Below are 24,577 nucleotides of genomic sequence, written 5' to 3'. Positions count from 1 at the left end.
TTAGTCTGTGCGGACAAACAAAAAGAAGACTTAAATCCACTCCGCTAATCAAGCTAAGGAACAATGTGTATAAGGTTTGATCTGTATTTGCAACTTGCTGTCATAAATTGCAAATATTTTATAATCCTCATATCTTTTCCGATGTTAGGCATGAGAGGTAATAGAGTCGAAACGAAAGTCGACGCTTTCAATTATAAAATGATAACATTATAGGTTTCAAATGAATAAAATTGGAAATAAGTGAATATATTATAAAATAAAGATGGGATATAAAGGACTTTTGTTTTTGGTTTAAGAGAGTATCGGATCTTAAGCTTAATACATAAATAAGACAAAGTTAGTAGGATCTACTTAAAGACAAGTTTTATCACTTATTTGAATTTTGTTTTTAGGAAAATGAATAAACAAGTTACACAAGTTCGTCTTTGGCCGAACTTTGGATATCCACCACCGTTTCTTAAAATCGTCACGTGCCCCTTTTGTTAAATGTAAACTATTTATATAACGGTTTCTTTGGTTTACAGATGCGCAAATTTCTCTGCTCTAGTTCTTACCATATGCAAATTTTCCAAATATTCAGAACTGTATTAAAATTATCTGAAGTTGTAATTTTCACAGACAAGAAAATAAAAATCACATTTCTATCTGTATTAATAAAATATATATATATTTTACTTTATCGAATATCATCTGATATATATTTCTGTGTTTAGAAAGCGATCCTAATATCTTCCTAAGGTGGATATAGAAAAGGAACTTGTTATGTAAAGGAAAAAGACGAGTGTGCATTTTAGTTAGTGTACATTCTCTGATGCATATTGCGGCAGATGACAAGGTTAATGAGCAATATAAAAAATAGTATGTGGACAGATTATAATAAAAAATTAATTACACTTATCGGCTACAATTGGAAAGCGTACGACTCGTATTTCGTTTCCATAATCACAGACTACAGAATCAGAAGCGAGCATCATAATTTTAGGACACAATTGCATATTCGCAAAATCCAGCTTAACTTCCCGAGCTGGCTCGCCAGTACGTACATCCCAAACAATAAGAGATCCTTTAGAGATATGTAAACATAATGTTTGTAAACTATTTATTAAAATTTCTCAAAATATTTACCCATTTTACTGGTAACCAGCAGAGATGGCGTCAGCATTAACAGATTTGAATAAGCATTTGATATATTAATTGTTGTCAATAGATTGCCCTGAAAACGTTCCCATACACATACACGTTCATCAGTTCCCAAAGAAATAACATAACTAGGAGCACAAGCCAGACAACTGAGAGCACCGTCATGAGCCTGTATGCTGTACATGCAAGTGCCTGTGTGTAGATCCCATACGCATAAAAGACCGTCTTGTGATCCGGAACCGCCTGTACCGGGCTGCCAACGATCCACAAATAGACAAGTTATTGGTCCGCAATGTCCATGCAGTGTATACTCAATATCCGAATTGTTTAAAGTGTAAACCTGCTCTTAATCAATTAATTATGAAATAAGCAAGAAAAACTTCTCTGCAAATATTGTATTTCACCTTTAACGTATGATCTTGACTTCCAGTAAACACCATTCCGTTGACAACTTCCATACACGTGATAGGCTGCTGATGAGCCAACCGCACGCTTTGCAATGTACATTTCATCTCTTCTTTCGTTTGACTAGCAAGATACTGTTGCGGTTGCTGCTGTTGTTGCTGCTGCTGTTGATGCATTATGCTTATGCTGCCGGTAGAATTGGTCCGAACATGAGCTATCAGTCAAAGAAGGTTATTGATCAAATTTATATATATATACATATATATATATAAAGAGTATTCTTCTCACTTCTTCTGTAGGCTGAAGTAAAATTCCAATCGATTTGTTTCCCTTTATAATAAGTTTCCAGGCGATAAAAATCCAAACGTCCGCATAGACGCGCCACTATAACACGATCTCCACTTAAATGTATATGTGTGATGCCCTGATGTCTCTTTGAGCTTTCATGATAAGTGCACTATTATAGTGTAAAGTTACAATAATAATAATAATAATAATAATAATAATGAAAGTCTTGTTGAAACTTTTAATTTTCTACCTTTAAAATGCCACCCGGTATTTCCCAAAATTCAATGCGTCCGTTGGCGCAACCAACAGCGATTAAATTATCAAAACAATCCAAACACCAGACTGGCGATGAATTCAATTTACGCACCATTGCATCGCCATCCTCGCGATACGTAACTACTTGCATATCGCCGCGGTTAATGGTGGTCACATTTTCACCGCTACGGGAGTCCCAAACTTTAATTTGTCCTTTCAAGCAGCAACTAATGATGTTCGCCCCATCCGATACCAAGCATTCTATACGATGTTTATGGCCAGCAATTTGTGACGGTACCCCTTCCAAAATTTGTTCGGTATTCGGTGAAAACTCGGAACATTCATTCCAACTGGAACGCCATTCAGCGTAATTACGCGTACAAATGCAACGATAAAAAACTACCATAGTATAACATAATACAAAGACACTGATACAACACAAAGTAATGGCGAAAAAAATTTCCATGGGGCTTTTAGGGAATAATGGGGTACCGCCGAGCATAATAATGGGTGATTCACGATTGTCGTCGTCATTAAAATCTAAAGGATCTAACGCGGCGGCCAGTGCTTTCCACTGGAAATTTTGCACCACCTTCTCATTAGGATTTCTTATGAGCAACGCTTGTTCGGGATTAATTGCATGCGATAATTTAATGGTAGGCAATATGGTAATGTAATGACCTCTTAATGACATGTTATACTGCTTCATAATTGTTGACCAATGAAAATTTGAAAGAAAATAGTTTAGTTCATAGTCGGGATAGAACAAACGCTTCAGTTCTGCCTCGGTTTCGTTCACATGGCCTTCGGCAAATCGTTCTGCAAAATGAAAATTCGAGCTTTAATAATATGTAAAGAGGAAAATATCTCTCTCTATATATTTTACCTGCATAGCCATTGGATCTTATTCTCCCGGAAGCTTTATCTTGATCGTTATTCGTTGTTGATTGGCCATTAAAAGCATGAGATTCCATGGGTTTGGCATGTAAAACAGTCTGCACATTGTTTATAAAACTGGACACTGCACCGCGACCGGCTTCCCAATTACGTTGAAACTCCTCCCCGCCAAAAGCCGTAGTGCGATTGTTATCCAAAACAAAAAGAGTTTCCAAATAACCGGAATTATACACAATATAACAAATCCAAACGCTCATCCAGACCATAAAGGCTCGTTGGAAGAAACGTGTGCGAGCCCAAAAGTTGACAATTCTTAAACGTTTCGGAATACGATCATGATTATTCGCCGCGCACATACCGCCATTGGCACTCAAAGTTATAGAAGACCGTTTAGGCATGTCAGTACCACCCGATGGATTATTGAAATCGCCAAAAGCTAATTTCGGATGCGATTGCGAGCGATGAAATCCTCCATGTACAAAATTTGATGAAGAAAATCCACCACCACAGGCACCTCCGTTGCCCATTGAATTTGCAAAGTTGCCAAAAAAACGAAAATCCACGCGCCCATTATTACCCAAGGAACTGTAACCGTTGATTGGCGAAGAAGTTGGACTCACCGTAAAGGACATCATCATTTTTGGTAAGTGCTTAGCTTCTTTTGAATATTCAGGCCTTTTAATGTTCATGGCCAAAATGGTCGAGAATAACAACATTTGCAACATATAATCGGACAATAGTCCCACTATGGCGAATATACAAAACTCTTGAATAACTGGCACAAACGTAGCCAGTCCTATGGTCAATATTGTAATTTCTGTAAGCAATGTTTTAGAAATGTGCCAGCCCTCCTTGCTAAGGGCTTGAGCAACTCTGATCTTAACATCGAATGTTTCATCGGTTGAGACAACACTACGTGTAATAACCAAACAATTTTCCAAGCCCAATAATATGACCAAATAGGGAAACACATCTTTTGATTGTAAACTGAGAGTTAGACCAAAGAAAAAGCACAAACCCAATGACATGACCAAGCTGCCAAAAACCGTAATGGCTGCACATAAAGCCAACAATAATCGGGATCGTATAACATCAATTTTTCGTACCGAAAAGTACACATATGTGAAAAGCAATACGAACGCTGTGGTTAACGGTAAAAATTCCCACATTTTAAATTCACCCGGATAGAAAATGTACGTAATCGAGGATTTGTCTTGGCTTGGCGAAGAGGTAGCAACTTTCTGCAATGGTGGATAGTATTCGAATAATTTCTCCTTAAGACTTTGAAAGTACTCATGATCGTTTTGCTTCAAAAACAAAGTGATGGCGTATTGGATGATACGGGAACGCGAACGCAACGGATAACGCCTAAAACCCGTATCCTGCATTGGTAAGCCAAAAAGCATTTCCGCAGTCGATACTTTACTTTTTTGAAGATTCTGCAATGACAGTAAAAATAATCACATAATTAATAAGTCATCTCCGACCCCTTCTACAAATACAACAAATGCGTAAAGATAAAAACTTGGTCCACGGATGTGTTCTAAGTACAATATTTTATACAACTTTCCGATTTTCCCAGTCGCTGGCAATATTTTAACTGCGATCTACGCTGATGTCCTATTTTCATCTAGTGATCCCATGAATGTTTTCAACGATCAAATAAATGCTGAAATATCTACGCTTACCACGTTTGCGGACTAGAACTAAAGGTCCTTATGCTTCATTGTTTTCGAATGGCAATCTATTCGAAACCGTGTAAAGTGTCTTGCGTTTTATATATTGATCAAAGATTAACATGGAAAAATCATATCACAAGACTCTATTGGATAAGTCGTCCAAAATCTCAATTTAATCTAAGAAATCAGTCCTTTTTACTCAAAAGTATAGTCCAACCTAATTGGACTTTTGACATACAAGTGCGCAACAGCCAATAACTCTAATATTAAAATAATCCAAAAATATCGTATACTAGATATTTGTTTTTTGTTCTCTTTTGTTTCCTCTTGTCTCGTGCGAACCACATTTTCAACAGTGGGAGCTAAAGGACATTAGCTTACCAAAATTTCATCAAATTATCTCCAAAATTATGGAGACGTGTAGATTGGTCATAAGAAAAGCTTAAATCGAATCAGAAAGTAATTCTGCATCGATCGTTGTAATAAAAGGTAGGTCCTATCTCAAGTTCTTCGGAGTATTATATACATACGCACAAACTTAATGTACTCTTATACTAAAGATGGTGTAGGCTATAGTAGTTGAAGCCTCTACTACCCTATATACATAGACAGCGGAACTATTTTTTTTATGACCAATCAGTCAAAATTGCGCCATGTAACGCGGTGAAGCTCGGTAAGCAGTGAGGAGAGGAAAGCAGATAGCAGCCGCAACCTAGTCGCAGGGTGTTCAGTTGGTTACCTTTATGCTTTCACCGATCCGTTCTTCACGTCCCATTCGCTGGCCGAGTGCTTATTTTATTTTTATCAATATGTCATTCATTTTGAATTTTTTTCTCAAATTTTTGCTTGTTATTATTCGAGTTTGATTTTCGCGTGCTCCACAAAACTTTTAATTGCGTGTAAAAAAGTTAAAAAAATTTGAAAGCCAGTGTTTTGAAGAAGTGTGCATTTTACTGTAATTTGCGATTACTAATCGATCGCGCAATATATTATTATATGTAGTCATGAAATGAGTTTTTTTTTTTTTCTTTCAATTTATAACAAAAACTAAGCCAAGCTGTCGTTTATGCCATTCTTATTTAAAAAAGGGGCTTCTGTAAAAAGTGATGTTCAGTTCTTGAACCCAAACAATTTTGGCCGCTTTTTCACACAATCTGCTGTTATTCAATCAATAACATGAATAATTTTGGCGAATAAAGTCATTGAGAGTTCATAGTTTAGTGAAGTAAGCCAACGCTTTAAAATAAGCCCAAACTAAAAAGTTCACCGAGTCACTTTTGATCACGACTTGATGACTTCACGATCATTGAACCATTTTCCCAATAAATCTAGGTTTGTTGAAATTATCCGATTTTTGCCACAAAAAGTCATTTGCCATTTTTTTTGCGTTATCATCCATTGAAGGTAATTGCAATGCCATTTTCATCTAGGCCGATAATCCGCAGATCTACCTTTCCCATCCGCTTGGACAGATATATGTTTTGGCTTAGCAGGTTAACGCTGATTTTGATCGGATTGCGTTAAAGTTAAACTCCACCACCACTAAAACTATTGTAATAACACCCGTTGCGTATGAGACTAACTTCATACCTGACCTACTATTATGCTAGCAGCAGATGAGCGAATTGTGACATTGTCGATGTAGTGACAAATGCTTGGTTTAAAATTAATTATAGACTGACTACAAAGGATCATGTCGGGTAATGAAATTAGACAGTATTTTAAGGTTTTCGTCGTCCTTTGTTCCTGATGAAACTAAATTAAGGCTGGTTTAATGCTTGGTTTCATTCTTTTCGTCATATACGCACCATCACACATTTTAGACCTCCTTCAAATCAAACCCACAAGAACAGAACAGAATTTCCAATATAAACATTAGCCCTGAGCTTAAAGTCAAGGATGATTCCTTAGTCGTTAGGGTAAGACGCACTCTCGAAAACGTAGTTGCTGATTACATACAATGTAGGCAGCAAGCTTGTCCACGACAATGAATAATACCCACCTAAGAATTTATTCAAATCACGTTAAAAAAAATTGCCATCAGGTAGCGCATCGATAAACTGGTACATTTTGACGTCGGCTGTAAACATTAGAACTCTAGAATTCTGAATACAACTATGGAGATCATTTACAAATAGAAAGAAAAGAACAGGCCCAAGATGACTTTCCTAAGGGACGCCAGATTGCGCGGGAGATATAAGAATTAAAAAGCAATCTTTGGAAAAGAAGAAATCAGTGTAAATTACGTTAGTCTGCTTATACTCCTCGAACGCTGTGAAAGCATCACCAGTACATGCCAACAAGTTGGTAGCCGTGGGTCTCACTTTCGTAAAAACTATCTTGGCGTGAATAGATTATCGGCGTAATCTCCAGTTTAAGCTGCTTAGTGACTAAGGCTTCAAACAGCTTTGGCAATGCACTAAGCTTAGCCATTCCTCTGTAATTCTTAATAATATTATTTGATCCACGCACTTATAAATAGAAATAGCACAGCTAGACTTCCAGCTAGCAGCCTTTCCGCAACGTATGCAATTACTGCAGTAAATCTTACTGTAGGTGTTAAACATGTAAACCACTACTCTTGAATATTTTGAACAGTCTACTCCTTCCGTTCAGCAAAGGTCTCAACTACTTGTTAAACCAGATCGGACACTTTCAAATCGTCGAGATCGGGCCAACCAAAATACCAAATAACTTCAGATAGTTTGCATGTCAGTTTGTCAAAATGGAATTTGCCGAACATAAAAGAGCCGCTTCTAACAACCTTGTAGCATGTATCACTTGCAACTTCCCATTCAATGTTATCAGCAACGTAGAGTGATAGGCATCCTCGGATAAAACGAACGGATTTTCCCGAGTGATACAGTTTTTCGTATCGTTTAGGGACACTAAGTTCAGGTTTCGCACCTTCCCATTATAAATATTGCATAAGGACAAACTCACAGATTCTATCAACAGAGTCATTACACGCTAATGAGACCGACAAAGATGTAAAATAACAAAGTTTGTCAATACGAAACCATGTAACGCTCGACAACTTGAAATCACCCGAAGATTGAATCCCTGGGCTTGATGAGGATAATTCCATTACCTTTTAAAGACAGGGGACGCATACAAATTATGGGACCTGACGTAAGAGGAACACAAGCGCATGTAATTTACAATTAAGATGACTGTTGCTTGACTTTTGCAACCACAAATTCCACCTCAATGACAAACATAGGGAAAAAAAAGAGAGTAGACAACACATTTCTTACTGCAATAAGCCCACCGCAGCCGGTCTATGTATCGTGTCGTTACGAAACAATCGATTATCTGATGAAAAAGTTGCGCAATCCGTACTACCTGGCTTCAGCCAAGTTTCGGTGAATGTTACAACATGATAGTCACACCTAGTCGAGTTTGTCCTCAGACGACGGGCGTTCTGATAGAGTACAACAATTTCGGCATTCAATTTTTTGAATCAAATCTGGAACGACCTTCCTGCTCTATGAATATACTTGTTAACCAAAAGGCCTTTCGGCCGCAATTGCTTCTCAACCAAACGATGAAACCAACAACCTGGAACAAGTGGTGTAGTAAGGCATGAAAACATCTATCTGCAGCGTACAGTCAGACCTTATCAATGATATATTTATTAAAGTCGGCAAAAATATATGTAGTACGAAAGTAGGATATATAATCTTTTGTGATCCGCCTGAGTAGGCGAAGGCGAGGAATCTCGACTAGCAAGTCAATGGTCGTGGGTTCGAATCTCAAGTGCGGTAGAGTTTTTAATAAAAGTCGATAGCCTTAGATGCAAGTGCTTTTAAGAGTTTAGTCTTAGAATTTATTTCTCTGGCGAAATCAATAATAATAATAATAATAATAATAACAATAATAATAATAGTCTTTTGTGGTCTTCCTTTATATTTTTTCTGATTATTTTAAGACGATGAGAGCCGCAACAACGCCTACATTTTTTTGTTTTTTTAATTTATAATGATTTTATATAAATCATATGTTTATTTGACCATTCCCCTCCTTGCCAGTTATGAATAAAGAAAGGCAAAAATAGAGGATCAATTTTATTTTTTACTTACGTGATATTGAAAAATCGTGTTCAGAATATTTGTGTCTCCGGTAAAATTTTGCAAATTCTGTGCCCAAAGATTGGCCGGCGATAAAATCAGGCATCCAAATTCGGGAAATAATTGCTCATGTTGTGAACGCTTCGCACTATCTACACGCAAGCAGATTTTATCCAAAGTACGTTGGCTATAAAAAGGAGAATTAAAGGAGATTAAAAGTAGATAAGATAAAAAAAAAAAACAACGGAATGAGTTCAAGGATATAAAGCCTACGCTATGGTAAATGGAAAGATTTGTTTCTTTCTTTCTCCCATAAAAACGTAATCAACTTAATTGATCTTCTTATATAATAACTGATTACCACGTCATGTCGGAATTTTGCTTAGCTGTAGTTGAAAATAAATATAAATATATGAACTGCTTTTTTTTATATACTTTTCTTTTGATTTGCTTCATTTTCGCCTTTTTTTTTTTTTTTTTTTTGTTGCTCTTTTAGAAGCTGCATTAAGTTGTTTTGAGATCAATTCATTCGAAAATCATTAATCATCTATTTATTAAAAGAAATGAATCGTAACAAATTGCTGTCTACGACACATACGTAATTATTGCAATTGTGCACACACACACATGCATACAGATCACAATTTTATTGCGGTTTGATAACCTTTTCCCTGGATAATGTCTCCTTTTTTTCAAAAACCAGGATTCACAAAATATCTTAGGTATATTTAAAAAGAAAAAATTGAAACAAATTACGTAACAGTCTGAGCTATTTGATTTTATTACATATTTAATAAAATTTTTATGAAAATTATAGAAAATGAATGACGCAACCAACAGACAGACATCAACTGATAGGATGGGTCTCATTGTTTATATAAAAATTTATTTAAAAAAAAAAAGACAAATTTACTTACTTTTCTACCGACTCGTGATTTCGCACAATTTCAAGCAATTTAAAAACTTCGTAGAGCGGTGCACGAAACGCGTCCATTAATTGCATTTCATCAATCCATGGCAAGATACTTGCACGCAGTGTTATTTGTTGTACATAAAGTATAGGTGAACTTTGCGCCCATGGAAAATGCGGCTCATACATCGATGCATTATTGGTCATAAATAAATTCTTAACCATCGAATAGTTGTAATTGCTATTGATACTACGTTCACCATCGTATAAATTATACTTCCCCTCAAACGGTAAAACGATTTTTGTGGGAATTGTACCAGGCAAAGGTATGTTAATTAAAGGGTAACTGGGAAAAAGTAAAAAAGAAAAGAAAATTAATAAAATGAATTTTCATTCATTCTTCGCTCTCATGGCCAAAACTTTCGCTACAAAATGAAGAATATCTTAAATTTGCTACGCCATCTATAATACTTAAGAATGAAGAAATATAAGTAGAATAACTTATATATACCACGGTTTGGCTGCTTTTTGAAACACTGACACATATGAGAATTTTTCCTAGTCATGTCTCATTGTTTGTTTACGCCTTCTGAGTAAATTATAACTTTTTGTCTATTTTGATATTCAATGCCAAATCTTGGAGGAGCCATAAATTTGTTGCTCCCCTTTTTAAAACTCAGAACTACTCATCATTAATGATCTCGTAAAATATTTTCATGCATTCTTTATAGACATAAGTTTCTAAGTCGACTTAATCCTTTCTACTGATTTGATACTTTGCTTGTTCGTTATCTGTTGTAATGGCCATGCGTTAACTTTACGATACGTTAAAAAATATAAATTAAATCTAAAAAATTGTAAATTTGAAATTTCTATACGCCTCGCTGAACGGCAGATTACGTATCTAGTATATAAAAATATATTTGTGAACTTGAATCTAGGGGTCGATTAATATGTATTGTCTTGTTTGGTTGTTAGAAGAGGGAAAAAACTCCGCACACAGCTTGACTTTACATGTCGTGGTTAAAATATATATGTTATAACGAGAAAATAATATTCGGCTGTGGCCGAATCTCGCATATCCACCACTATGCTTTTTGCATTCTGCTCTCCAAGTTCTTTTATTTGATACCCACATCGCTGCTGTTATTAAAAAAGAAATAAACGCGGTGTCCACCCTATTCATTTTAAAATTAACCCATGTTTGTACCAAATAGTGTGAAAAAAATAAAATTTACAAAAGTTACTTACTAGTACGTTTGTGTGGGCATGGCCGATTATGTCCATTTTTGGACGTAAAGAGTAGAGTATTCCGTAAAGTAAATGTGCAAAATTTCAGGTCTATAACTTGAATAATTGCCGAGTAACGAGAAAAAATTCAAAAATTTAAGAAAGGGGGGAGTTGCGTCCAGTTTGCGCTCCACTGCGCGCCTCTGCTCTGACCAATTTGGCTCATTTTCAATATCAACCCGCATGCAAGCTCTTCCATTGCTTCTACTAAATTTGAAGTCGACATCCACATTTTTGCGACCAGGAGAGTGCCAACAACAAACATCACAAAAGGCAGACAGACAGACAGACAGAGAGACATGGCTAAATCAACTCAGAATCTCGCGCTGATGAGGAATATATATACCTTATAGAGTGTCTGAAGCCTCCTTTTAGGTGTTATATATATTACGAAAAAAAAAAAAAAAAAAATGAGTAAAACCACCACCTTGCAATAGTGGATATAATAATGTAGTGAATATCAAGAAATAATTTATTTACTTACACCAACGAAAGGCTAGAACCAGATATTTTCAATATTCAGAAAAAAAATTTCAGAGATCGCAAAATGTATTTAATCACTATCAAATGTTGAATCGATTCAGACATGTTTGTCCATCCGTCCCTGTGTATGCCTATGGCAACCATTCTCTCGATCGCAAAAATAAAAATATTGCCTTCAAATTTGGCTAAGACCCTCTAAATACTTTCACGTAAGTTAGAAATAGAAACTGAGAACATCCCTACTTTCAAAAAAACATTTGTCACGTGTCTTGTGAATGATCATACAGTGTCTACACAAAAATAGTTAAGCCCACATAGTATTACGGAGTGTCGTAATTCCATTTCTTTTTTTTCTACAACAGTCAAATGTAATTTTCTTATTCAATTCTTTTTCATATTTTTATATATCTATCTATAAGCCACGGAAAACTGTATAGATTAGAAAGATCCATTTGTCTACAAGCGTTACAATCATTGTGAGTAGAGTGAGTAGATCATTGAACGACAAGATATTATGATGATGATGATGGTGATGATGATGAAGTGTAAGATGTGAAGAAAACATATCTAAGCATTCCCATAATCAACTCATTGCATCTTTTGAAAATAATCTGCAAGAGATAAGTTGCCTTTCAATATCTATTTCGGTTAGAAATTCTCTACACTATGACAAAGTGCGAGAATTTCATAATTGCGCGTGATTTTCCCTGATCAAGATATTCTCAATTAATCATTTCGCACGAAAACGAAATAATTTTCTTATATTCTCACTAGAGTGAATAGATAGAATGTGATAAAAGCGAACCCGAGGAATTCTATATTATTTATAATGGATCGGTTTTACTTTGTTAGAAATTAGTGACGTAAAGATTACGTACGATGCCAAATATTTGGCAAATCAGTGTTCTCACTTTGCTTGCACAGATTCAATGAAATTGAAAAAAAAAAAGAGCAAAAAAAAAGAAAGATTGAAATATCAATTTTACCCACTCCTCTCCCCCATTTTGTATTATTATTTATTTTCTTATTCATTCACACCTTTTATACTAACGTCTTTCAGTTTTTACATTTATAATTGGGAAGAGGGTGTTTTCAGTGTAAACAATACGTCAGCGTTTTGTGTATTATTTTATATTTGTCAAATAATCAGTCAATTAATGATTTATTGGAAGGGTTTAGAAATATGAAACTATCGCTTTTAAATATGCACACTCTGAAGTGCTGTAAACACTGCTCTATCAGAAAGAATTACATGCGAAATTTTTGACGCCTGTAGAAAACGCTACAATTTTCAACCAAAGCACTTATTGTACTGAACGAGAAATTGTTAACACGTTAAGGACGGCGCAGTTTTTCCTATTTCGCATAAGCATTCGCTTGTGAGCCACCGGTGATACACACTGTCCTTAACGTGTTAAACAAATAAAAATTTGTCAAAAGCTGAAAGAAGAAATTTCCCTATCCGGAGAATTATTGACCGGTTTGTTAATTTACTATAGCGTGAAATGTATTTTTCGTATTTTTCGAACTATAAGATGATTTTTAAAAAATACTTTCCGATCAAAATTGTTATATATTTTTAACATAACTCGTACTAACAATATTCAGTCCATTTTCAATCTCGATACTATCACACGTCTCGTTAATGTCACCGTTCGTCTTACTTCTTCATCTGAGCTATTGTTGTCGTGCCTCAAATTTAGAGACGATTTATTGAAAAACATTTTAATTTTACCTTCGGATCATAAGACATATCCAAATTTTGGGGCCATATATCTATGTGCAAAGGTGTGTTTCATATTGCGAAAAATACGGCACATTGATGTCGAGAAATCGCAGTTATATCCAATGCAATGTAGCACAACTTATATACCTCCCGTTGAAAGTCGGTTAAACCTTACATACATTTTCAATATATGGTATAGGGAGAGTCTTCGGTCTATATACGAATATGCGATATCTGCCATCATACTTTCAATGAAGCGTACAAATAACAATCGCAGTTAAATAGCTCATTCGGTTGGTCCGAGAAGGATTAACCATTGATTTTTAATATTTTTGTTTAGAGGATTTTTAAATCCAACTCAATGAAAGTAAAGAAAAGAAACAATCTCCCGCTCTTGCAGACAGAGTTTGCAGATCATAATCGCATTTCCAAAAAACGTAGATAAAATGACCAAAATTTACGAGCCCTTTCAGACTAGGACGAATGACATTATCATGTAAGACGTCCACCGTTCCCTTCGCTCATAGAATTTTTCATAATCAAAACGTGGCCCTCATATTCACTACAAAACTCTTCAGTCCTAAAACTGCCATATAAGACGTCTACCGTTCCTGCACTCGTACTATTTTTCAAAATTGAAACGTGGATCTCGTATTCGTTACAAAACTCTTCAGTCTCAAAACTTGCATTCTTTTATTCCCTGATTCCTCTTATAGTCACTTAGTCACGGAGGATTCACATTTCGAGGCATCCTATAATTATAAAAATAATAATTTCAACTTACCAGGAGAATAGTATAGCGACAATTGCTATGCTAGTAGCACAGGTAGGATAACTGGACAAAAATAACCCGTGTTTATAATAGATATGGGACACAGCACTAGGAAGACCAGAAGACTGCTTAGATTTTTGTATAGATGCCGGCATTGAATTAGATGATAATAAATTATAGTCACACGATTGGACGGCGTTAATATTATTAATGTTATTGAAAGGTTTATTATAAGGTTTTCCACTAATGTTTTCTACAGATGCAAGAGCCGCAATAGGCATAACGACGGGTTATTCGATGCGAGTATCGATTAACGAAAAGGAAAAAGTATATTACTATAAATTTATTTAAACCTTGATACGTTTACTTTATTTATTTATTTATTTATTTATTTGTACATAGAGATATTTGATTTTAAATGATCTTTTCGCTTATATTTAACACTTGTTGACATTCTATATGTTTAGGCTTTTGTTGCTTTGTAAACATAAATAAATTACTCTTTCTGTTGTTGTTATAATTTGCCATAAAGTACACACACATATTATATAAGATTTAATCAATATAAAATATATATTTATATTGAACACTTTAATACAAATATATTTTCACTTTTTTCCACCTTCTGTCCGTTGTGCAAGCTTAAGACTTCTAAGGTCTAATTAGATAGCAGCGGTTGTAACGTTGTTGTCATTGAAGCTATACTTTTCTTTTCTATTAGAACTGTCATCCTTTACGCATTCATTCTTAAATTTCCTTTGAAAGCTTTTTAATTTATGCATTATTTTTTATATTTTAGCACATCTTTGTTAATATATATATATATATATATATATATATATATATATATAAAATGATAGAATACTAAGTAGTGATTATTTTCATTATCGCATATGTGTACAAAGCAGGCGCGCAACCAAGATAATATTCAGTTAATTTCTCGTTTACCATTTGTTTAATTGACACTCATATTGCGTTGTTCTGTAAAAAATATCGACATCGTTCATTTTTTATTATGTTCTTTAGCCGTGCATTCCCTTTTTTTACTGATCTCTTCAATCATATGCAAAATGCCACGACGCGGTATTATATTAAATTAAATTTGCTTCTTACAGCTTACAGCTGCACAAATTCCCACTGAAAGGCGTGCATTCTTTTACGTCACCTTTACATTGCATTGCTTAAAATTTTCCGCTTCGTTCCCACATTTTAATCAGGAGCATGCATATTACTTGCTATTTATATATTTTAATTCACGTTTTATATATATATATATATATATATATGTATATGTATACCTACGTATTTACAATGCACTTAAAAATAACATTTCTTTTAAATAAGAGTGTGTTTCTATAAATTTGTTTGAGAAATGACAACACATTCTGATTAGAACGATGCACTATATTTTATATATAAATATTGTAATCGAACAGATGACCGTTGACAGTAGTAGTGGTAGTATGTAGTAGTTGCCACTATATTATAATTAAGGTGATACCAGCTGGGCGATGTGAAAATCCATCATAGATTTGGGGATAATAAATATTAAAAAATTGTGATCGCTTTTTCACTTGAAGAAGTCATTTATTGCGGAAAACTGGTACAATATATTCCATCATTTTCTACAACAGTCTACAGCATTTTTGGCAACATGGCGATCTTATTTCGAAGGAACTTAAATTGGTATGGCAGCGATCAACTCATCGACCCATATTGGCATTTCTTTAACTTTGCTTACCCACGTGCCAGTCAAGCTATGCTGCACCGATCTGAACAAATGGTAATCAGCAGGCGTCATGTCTGAAGAGTACGCTGGGTGTGGTGCAACTTCCCCTTTCAAACAGCAACAGTGCCTCTTGGGCAACTCTTGCAACAAGTGGCCAAAAGTGTCATTTTCAGCCAATTCGTGTCGTCACTTTTAAACTCTTCAACCCTTCAAGCCTCCGAACATGTTTGGAGAGTTTCGATACCGGGCTTCTTCAAATAAATGGACAAAAGTAATGAATTTGAATGGAAGGTGAAGAATTTTGAGCTTCCCATGATTAGCGTTGGCGTACGCTGAATAGATCAATAATATTAAATGGAAACCTTTTATTTTATGTAGAAGGAAGTCAAAACCATCGAAATGAGCTATTATGTGCACTAGTGTTTCCCATTTCTTTATCATTTTTACCAGTAGAAATCAAAGTTCAAAATTTTTGCAAACAACTAATATAACAGTTTTCGGTTAACGGCATTAGTACTTATCTTTAGTTGTAACCACCGATAATTTCTTATTGTTTTATAGTACTTTATAAATCATAACAAATATTCGAAATTACCATTCCACCATTTTTCTTCTATGAATAATATAGCTTCCACGAATATTTACTTACACAGATAGAATGAAATAGCAATTAATATAATTAATAAAATATTTCTTGATATTATGTAGAGTTGCATTTTTATTAATACTCGTAATCAGCTGAAAAGAAGGTGTTGAAATATTAGCAATAGCAAGAGGAATAATGTATATATATATGATAATAATGTAATATATGATTTACGTTCCGTTCTCTTCGAAAACCCTCCGCTAACTCAAACTTCATATATGCCTTAACGGAATTTAAAAAAAAAAAAGAATAATTGTAAGACAAAGTGGCAAATGCCGTACGAAAATTATTCCATGTTCATTTTTACGATTTTTTTTTTCATCAATGTGTGGCGTTTTAATATATATTCATTTAATGATTTGGAATACATTTTAAAATATGCGTTAAGAAAAGTGTTATAATTTGTTCATTGTATTAGTTCATTTTTTGAAATTTTGTCACTCTGCACCAAGCAAATATCGTCCACTATTTGCGTACAGAAATGTCACCCGCAACTTGTAAATAATAATAAACATGTATAAGGAACTCATATCTCGGAACATGTTAAACGGTTCTTGCGATGTACGCTTGGACAGTTTATTGCGAGTATTGTTCTTATTTACGATTATTAACAATGACCAACCGTTCAATGCAAACATTACTAGCCAAATACAATAACACATATCAGGGAAGAATCAAAATGAAAGCAAATGAAGTCAATAAGCACAACGAGAAGCAGATAATACTAACTGTATATAATTTCCATAAAACATTTCCAAGACCAAAGTGTAGAGTTGGGGATTATGTTAGAATTAGCAAATTTAAAGGCTTTCTTATTAAATTGATTTGAAAATCGAATCCGTCGCTAACGAGTCAGCTGACTTTTGGTTGCGTTTCGGTTTATTTTCAATTTATAAACACAACCATTTAATTACCGCTTATTAATATAATATAATATAAATATATAATATAAATACTTATAATATACGCATAAATATGCAGTGACTTACTGCTGTACAAGTGCAAGTAAATACAAGTAAAAGTATATACAAGTATATACAAGTATGACGGCAACACTCTTGTTGTGCCTATATATATGCCGCACATATAAACTATATATATGAACTGTCGCAAGAGACGTAAATCAAAGTAGTGAAAAAACCAAAAAAAAGGTAGTTATTTAGATGCATTATAAAATCATATTTTCTTAAATATATTATTTTAAACATTTTTTTGGCAAATAAAATTTTCAAATATAAAAATTGTTATCAAAGTTCATGTAGTACGATCATTAAGATCATCATTATTCACGATGTTTAAACGAAATTCATACATAAAGTAATGAGATTTCATTTTCGCCATTCATATTTATAGGAAAGCAACTCTGTGCTCTCTTCTACATGCTCCTCTGCAGCTAACGGTCTGCAAAATATTAGAAATTTTGAAGGCCCGAACGCGTATTGCTTTGATCATTTGATCATTTCGATTGCACATGGATAACTGGTAAATACGTTGTTGGAGTTTTTTTACATTTTATTGTTTTTTTTTTTTTCTTAATTATTATTTGAATCCTTACAACTTAATTACGTCAACGAAACTGATTGGATATACGAATCGATAGACAGAAAAAATCATTAACATTGCTTCATCATGTTCTCAATATTAATAAATTTGTGGAAAAATACTGTGGAAAGAAGAAGGCTTGAACTGATTGCGAAATATGAGCAGGAAGAGGCGTATTTGGACGCAGAAATTGCTAGGGAAGACATTGAAATTGAACGCCTGTCAAGGAGACCTTTTATGCGCGGTGTTATTAGAGATCTTCCATCTTCACTTCGTTTCAGTGATGGGCAAGAAAATTTCCATCGTTTTGGACGCACCGGTAAAATATATTATAAGACACAATCGAGAGTTAGTTTTGTAAAGTTCCACTCTTTGTAATGTAGGTGTCATCACCTGGCTGCAAGAGAATCGTGGAAACATAGATGGCAGCATATATTTTGTAAATTTACTTATTTTAAAGAGATACATATGTATATTGTGATTATAATTAAATAGTTTATTAAAACATTAATTTGTGATGTCAAAAATAAGGAATACCTTTTTAATTCATTAAAAATTTATCTATTTGTACTATTAGTTTTGTTATTTTAATATTTATTAGAAATAATTTATTTTTATTACGAATAAATTTTATTATAAATGATTACAGATTATTTATTGAATGGGAAGTAATTTCTTTAAATTCGATGAGAATTATGTTTTAACTTTCTTATTTGACTCAATTATTCAGAATTGTAAACAAACATAGACGCTTACTCTCAGATTCTCTAAAAATATAGACGCTTACTCTCGGATGCCCGAAAAATGTATACATACAACTTTGGCATTACCCGAATTACGCGCGCTTTCGGTGAAATATTCTACAAAAATAAAATTTTTTCAAATCGGGCAATGATGGTATTAATAACAAACTTGTTCACCTAAAACACTATAAATACTTCAGACTAGCTAAAGTAAAAGACGGTAATTTCTTACTAGAAGAAGAAATCATCCATTGTTGTAATATTAATTTTCATCTGCTCGTATAAAAAATTTTACATGATATATATATATACTTATATTAATTTATTATACACAAATGCGTTGGTTGATAACATGCAGCTTAAACCTTTCCATCAATGCCTTTCGGGTGAAACTACTTCGGTATTTTCCCTCGTTGGAATAATGCATGTTATGTTTGTATCGATTTAATTTTCAATAGTATTCCTTAAAATATTTTTGCAATGCTTAGAGAATTCTTGAAAGTAAACAAAAGTTATAGAGAAATACATTTCTTTTAACTCTTGAACAAGCAACCTACGCTGAAAAGGACGAAGAACAAACAACCGACACCAAAAAGGAAGAAGAGCAAGCAAGCTACACCAAAAGAATTTACGTTTGATTTTCTCAAGTTTATATATATATTTACTTATATCTAGTGAAATAGGACGAGAGCAAATGAATTTTATAAACTATATCATGCGAATATACCGGTCCTCCTTGTTTATGCTGCTTTGCGGTCTGTATACCAATATTAGCCTCTACAGCTGGTTTAGGAAAAGCCTGCAGACTCCCGGCAGTAGATGGCTTTAAGCCCAATATCCAAACAAGATGCTGTAAGATTTGCAAAACAATGTGCCATGAAGTACCCAGAATACTGCCATTGCTATGAGCCAACACTAAAATAGCAAGCATACATTGCAAATTTTTAGTGGTTAACATGACTGACGCACTAGGCAAAGGTGTACCAGCGGCCACAATCGCCCGCATCTGTGCAAGTACTTATAAATTGATTGTTTAAACCTTGACTGCTGGAGCGAGTATGCTGTCGTGGTGTATCGTCACTTAATATTGACATTGTAGTGTGGCCGTGACATTGAGCTCTAGCAACGCAGGCTATCGGCCTGAATGTGATATTTGCCAGCCGATAATATACAAATAAAAAAAAAATGTAAATAAAAAACTAAAAATGACGGCATTTTGTAAATTCTGTTCGTTTTTAATCATGATGGCCTCAACGAGGCCATTTTGCGTTCGTTACAAAAACACTTAGAATGAAAAAAAAAAAAAAATTACAAAAAAAATGTTTTTACTTCTTAATTAAGATTGATAAAGTTTATTCTAGTTTTCGTTCGTTACAATCGTTCAAAATAAACGAAATCTTTGGTTTCGTAGATGAAGACTCTACCGAGACTTCCTCTTCCACATTTCATGCAATGTTTGCAAACGTGCGAGGAGTTTCCAAAACATTGCATCTCATCAGTAAACCAGTCAGGGACAGATATAAACTAGTCGTCCCTGCTTTGGCGCAAATTGGACGTAATACGTGGCATGTGATATCAAAATGATGACTATCGGAATGTGAGCAAAAAAAAATTCGATAAATAGAGACTGAAAACAACAACAGACAACATCGAGGTGGATGTTGTTATCTGTAACGAAAACTTCATTCCAAACTAATAATTAAGAAATTTTCATTATTTTTATCAATATTGTTATTATTGTTATTATACTATTGATTTTATTATCGTTTATTGATTTATTTGTTTTCTTATCAATGAACAATTTATTATAAGTTTAATTCTTTGTTATTTGATTTAATATAAAATGGTATTCTTTTCTTTACTTTGTTGTTCTACGTAAACTAAGTAATACTTATTAAGACTCTGCTAAAGAGACTCATTTATTATTAAGGCCATATTATTATTAATATTAAAATACATATTGCTTTAAATATTTTTATATAATGGATTTTTTTTGTTTTGTTTTGTTTTGTTTTTTAATTAACATACATATTTATATACAGGAAATAACAAAACGCGAGAACATAAAATAATGTATTTGTTTTGGGTTTTTTGTTTAACGAATTATTTTTTCCTATCTTAGCTATGCGCTCTTAAACGTACATTTATGCACATCTAGAATGCATACATATTATTATAATTGTACAACCCAAATTTCCGCATCACATACTATAACAAGAGAAACAAATAGACGAAGAAGATTGACATTTTGAATGTTTATAGATTTCGGATTGTAATTAACTTTGCTTAATAAATACTAATCAACTTTTGTAGCGGACATGTTGCACTTGGCAGTTGTAGACGAATTTTTTAATAATTCCCTTTCGCTTTCGACATCAGCTAAGAGCGTCTGATGTTGTTGTTCTTGAATTCTAATATCAATATCATTATCTTCGCTTATATTATGTTTACGCTGCTTAACTATACATTCTTCGGTAACATTTAAGGGCGGTAAATGATGATGATGTTGTTGTTGTTGTTGTTGTTGCTGCGATGATGTCCCTTCTGTTGTTGTTTTTTCTGTTAACTCATAATGTTGATGATAAAGTAATTCATCTTTTGACAAATTATTATCATTTATTATTGTACTTGTGTTTTGGTTGTAAGTATGCTTTCGTAGTAAATTTGATTTCATTGTTTGCTTATTACAATATAAGAGCACAGTCACTTTATTGAGAATCGGGCATAAAATAGACTCATGTATCACAGCAGCAATGCGATAATTTTGACCCTCAAACGGATCGGTCACAGCCGCACACAACATATGATTTAAATTAACTCCGCTAGCCTATTAAAAATCCGGACAAAATACACCATTATATATATATATAAATTATTATTTATGTAATAAGAATTTATGAAAATACTTACTATAGAAATGGCATTTAATACGACAAAATGATAAAGCAACATAATCATTACGCCTATCGTGACCCAATTAAAGTCGTAAATATCCTCAACTTCATAAATCCCTAAAAACAAATTTTTGTATTTTTTTTTTCTTTGCATTTTCTAGATTTCGTACCATTTCTAATGATATATACGGGTACTATGTAAAGCAAGGCGTGTTGCAACCAATAGGTGGCTTGCTCAAAGGGCAATGTGCGGCTTTCTACTTCCGGGAATATGAACGCTAACAATGGTCCGTTCAAATTATTCATTTGTATTCTAAATAAAGCTACGGTTGCTTTGCTAGGCTTGGCCGCTAAAATATAAATCTAAATGAGAAGAATTTTTTGTTAATTCTCATAGAAGATCTCGTACCTAAGGTATAAAACTTACTTGCACCAATGTTTGGATATGGCAAGGGTTCAATACGAATATCACAGACTTATTGGCAAATTTGAAACCCATCTCTATGCCAAATACGAAAGTCATTAGTAACATGAGCAGTAAACGGCCTGTTGAGTGCGACTGATTCAATTTGCTTGCACAAGGAAGAGAAATAGGATCTGCCCGTTTACTAGCCCAACGTAATATCCAGAGGCAGCCCAAACTCACTATTACCACCTCCGTCCAACGTCGTTCATTCGACATATAATTTTCACATTCGGGTCCCATGGTGCGTGGCACATCGTTGTTAACACCTTCTATGGCCCAGCTCCAATCCATGTTTATATATTTGCGTATAAACTCTGTAAACGATGGCAGATGTCATGTAACAACAAAAACAACAACAACAACAACGTCTCTTGCCGTTAATCTGAGTGGCTACTGCACTTGCGATGCTTTGTTGATTTTTGTTTTCTCCTGAAAATTAGCAGAGCACATTATCACAATTATAATCTACGATGTATATGTGCATGCGTGCTTATATGTAAGAATATTGTTTATAATAAGCATTTTTTAGGTGAATTTTTGAAAAATTCGTCCCATTTGATTGGATAGCAGCCAAAAATTTTTTTAAAAATTAAGGAGCGACAATTTTTCCCTTACTACGATATTTGTTTACACTCAAGCCCTATCCAGTATACTTAGACGGAAAGAGAAAGATTTCTATCTACACTGGCTTGTAAAAATATATTTCGATTAATTGATGACAACTTGATCAGCATATAGCTGTTAATACAATAGCGAACTAAATTCTTTCTTCCTTTACTTGAAATTTGCTTATTTGCTGTAATACTCAGAATTCAATAGATTCGTGAAAAAAACCGCGAATCTAACTAAAACAGTTAGAAATGAAATTAAGTTTACGGTCATGTGTTTATAGTTAAAAATATTCAAAAAATGATATTCTCGTTGAAACGAATCTTAGACACCCAACAATTTAAACATTTTCATTGCAAGATTCACGACTTCGTTAATATTATTAACGAATATGTTGCTTAAATTATAAGCCGATAAGCCGATATATCGTGAGCTATATTCCTTTCAGAAGATTTAGCGTTACGACAATCATAAAAATAAGTAATAAATAGTTTACGTGTGACGTGACCTTTATTGTATTGTATTGTATCGTACTTGGTCCTCTACCTTAACATTTGTAATTGTCACCGTTCTCATCACTGATCGCTAAATTAAAATCTTGCAGAAATATTTACGCACATTTATTTATATACGAGCGTTACGAACGCAATGAAAAATCGAATAAGTCCTCATTTTTTTTGTAGTGCACATGAAAAAAAAAATAAATAGTGCACACAAATATATGGTCGTTTTAGGGATATTTGTGTACATTACATTCACCCACTAATCATCCCTTCGTGGCTTAACTAAATATGGCTTCCAAACAATTTATGCAGCTGGTTTTGCTGGTATTTTTGGCATGCGGCCAACCAAAATTTATACGGAAATAATTGATTTATTTAAAAAAAAAATAAAATAACTACAGACTAAGAAAGGTTATATATGTACAATACTAATTGTGTTGTTTGAGTAGATTTTTTAAATATAGGTAATCGAGTTTAAGTTGAATTTTTCTTCGCTAGATTTACGGCAAATTGTGCTCATACAAATATTTCGCCTCTTCTTTTGTTTGGCGGTAATTATTAAATCAATAATAAATCAACTTTTATTACACAGGGGTAGGTATAGAACGACTATTATTAAATAAATATATTTAGAAAGACTCTTTTGAGATGATATTAGGATTCACGAACGGATTACAGTTTTCAACATCTTTCAAAAAACCGATAAAAATTCGTGCAAAGATATCGCAACAAATCTGTCGAAAAAGAAGAGTGAGAAGCTTCACTTTTCCAATGCGTGCACTATACTTAAATAGATCACGTTATTTCACATTGCACAGGAATTTCCGACTTTGATATACAGATTTTAATACATGCAACAAGCGAATATTTTTCGCTTAGAGCTCCCTGTATAGACATACTATACTATACATTTTCTTTGATGGGAACACGTAATGTTTTGAACTCCTCAAGCAAACACGTACACGTTCTCTAAAAGTTATTGAAGTTTTACTAAGCGTTATGAATTAAATTTATGTACAAATTTTGAAATGCCGTAAAGGCTTAATCATTTTTAAACTAGAGAGATGATAATGACTCTATACCCACATAATTTTATCTATTTGGGCGTCAAGTTTTTGTAACGATAGAGACTTATTCGTCCCTTCTATGCATCATCTCAAGCTATTTCTATCTTTATGTATCTCAGCCAAACGGTTATATTCATAAATTAGACACAAATGTTTGTGTTACTCCTAAAAATAGCGAAAATTCGCTGCAAACATTGTAATTGTGCAATGAAGCAAGCAATACACTTATCCCTAAAATAAAAAAATGTTCTGAAATATAGTTAACATGATTTAAGAGGAAATTTCGATTTAAAACAGATGTGGCTTTGTTGATTTAATTTTTTGAATACCAGCACTAATAATATTAAGTCTTTTTTTGTCAACTGTTTGTCTACATGCATATGAACGCAAATAAAACAGCTGAGCTATACGTTGCAATTGTGTTGTTGTTCTTGTGATTGAAAAGTCTAATTTGTTTCGGTTT

The 24,577-nt window shown here is 33.7% G+C and overlaps 2 protein-coding genes across 4 annotated transcripts; both read right to left on the bottom strand.

The window, feature by feature from the left end:
• Positions 1–385: 385 nt before the first annotated feature.
• On the bottom strand, positions 386–14,461 carry LOC119636461 (sterol regulatory element-binding protein cleavage-activating protein). Its single transcript, XM_038031805.1, has 9 exons — positions 13,928–14,461; positions 9,652–9,990; positions 8,747–8,921; positions 2,975–4,424; positions 2,084–2,907; positions 1,834–2,002; positions 1,545–1,759; positions 1,126–1,480; positions 386–1,063 (listed from the first exon to the last, which is right to left on the bottom strand). Exons 1-9 carry the CDS (start codon positions 14,194–14,196, stop codon positions 885–887), a joined length of 3,975 nt encoding a protein of 1,324 aa, XP_037887733.1. The 5' UTR covers positions 14,197–14,461; the 3' UTR covers positions 386–884.
• Positions 14,462–20,463: 6,002 nt separating this feature from the next.
• On the bottom strand, positions 20,464–22,696 carry LOC119636695 (transmembrane protein 164). 3 transcript variants are annotated; one of them, XM_038032243.1, is made up of 5 exons: positions 22,311–22,696; positions 21,897–22,249; positions 21,640–21,832; positions 21,486–21,586; positions 20,464–21,402 (listed from the first exon to the last, which is right to left on the bottom strand). In XM_038032243.1, the coding sequence occupies exons 2-5, from the start codon at positions 22,224–22,226 to the stop codon at positions 20,872–20,874; spliced, it is 1,155 nt and encodes a 384-aa protein (XP_037888171.1). In that variant the 5' UTR covers positions 22,227–22,249; positions 22,311–22,696; the 3' UTR covers positions 20,464–20,871. The 3 variants fall into 3 exon arrangements, with proteins under 3 accessions (XP_037888171.1, XP_037888170.1, XP_037888169.1); XM_038032242.1 differs by having other exon boundaries at positions 21,897–22,364; positions 22,551–22,696; XM_038032241.1 differs by having other exon boundaries at positions 21,897–22,696.
• Positions 22,697–24,577: the final 1,881 nt, after the last annotated feature.

Source organism: Glossina fuscipes, unplaced genomic scaffold (genome assembly GCF_014805625.2).
Source record: "Glossina fuscipes isolate IAEA_lab_2018 unplaced genomic scaffold, Yale_Gfus_2 28, whole genome shotgun sequence".
Taxonomy (NCBI): Eukaryota; Metazoa; Arthropoda; class Insecta; order Diptera; family Glossinidae; genus Glossina; species Glossina fuscipes.
This window is presented reverse-complemented; position numbering and strand designations above follow the sequence as displayed.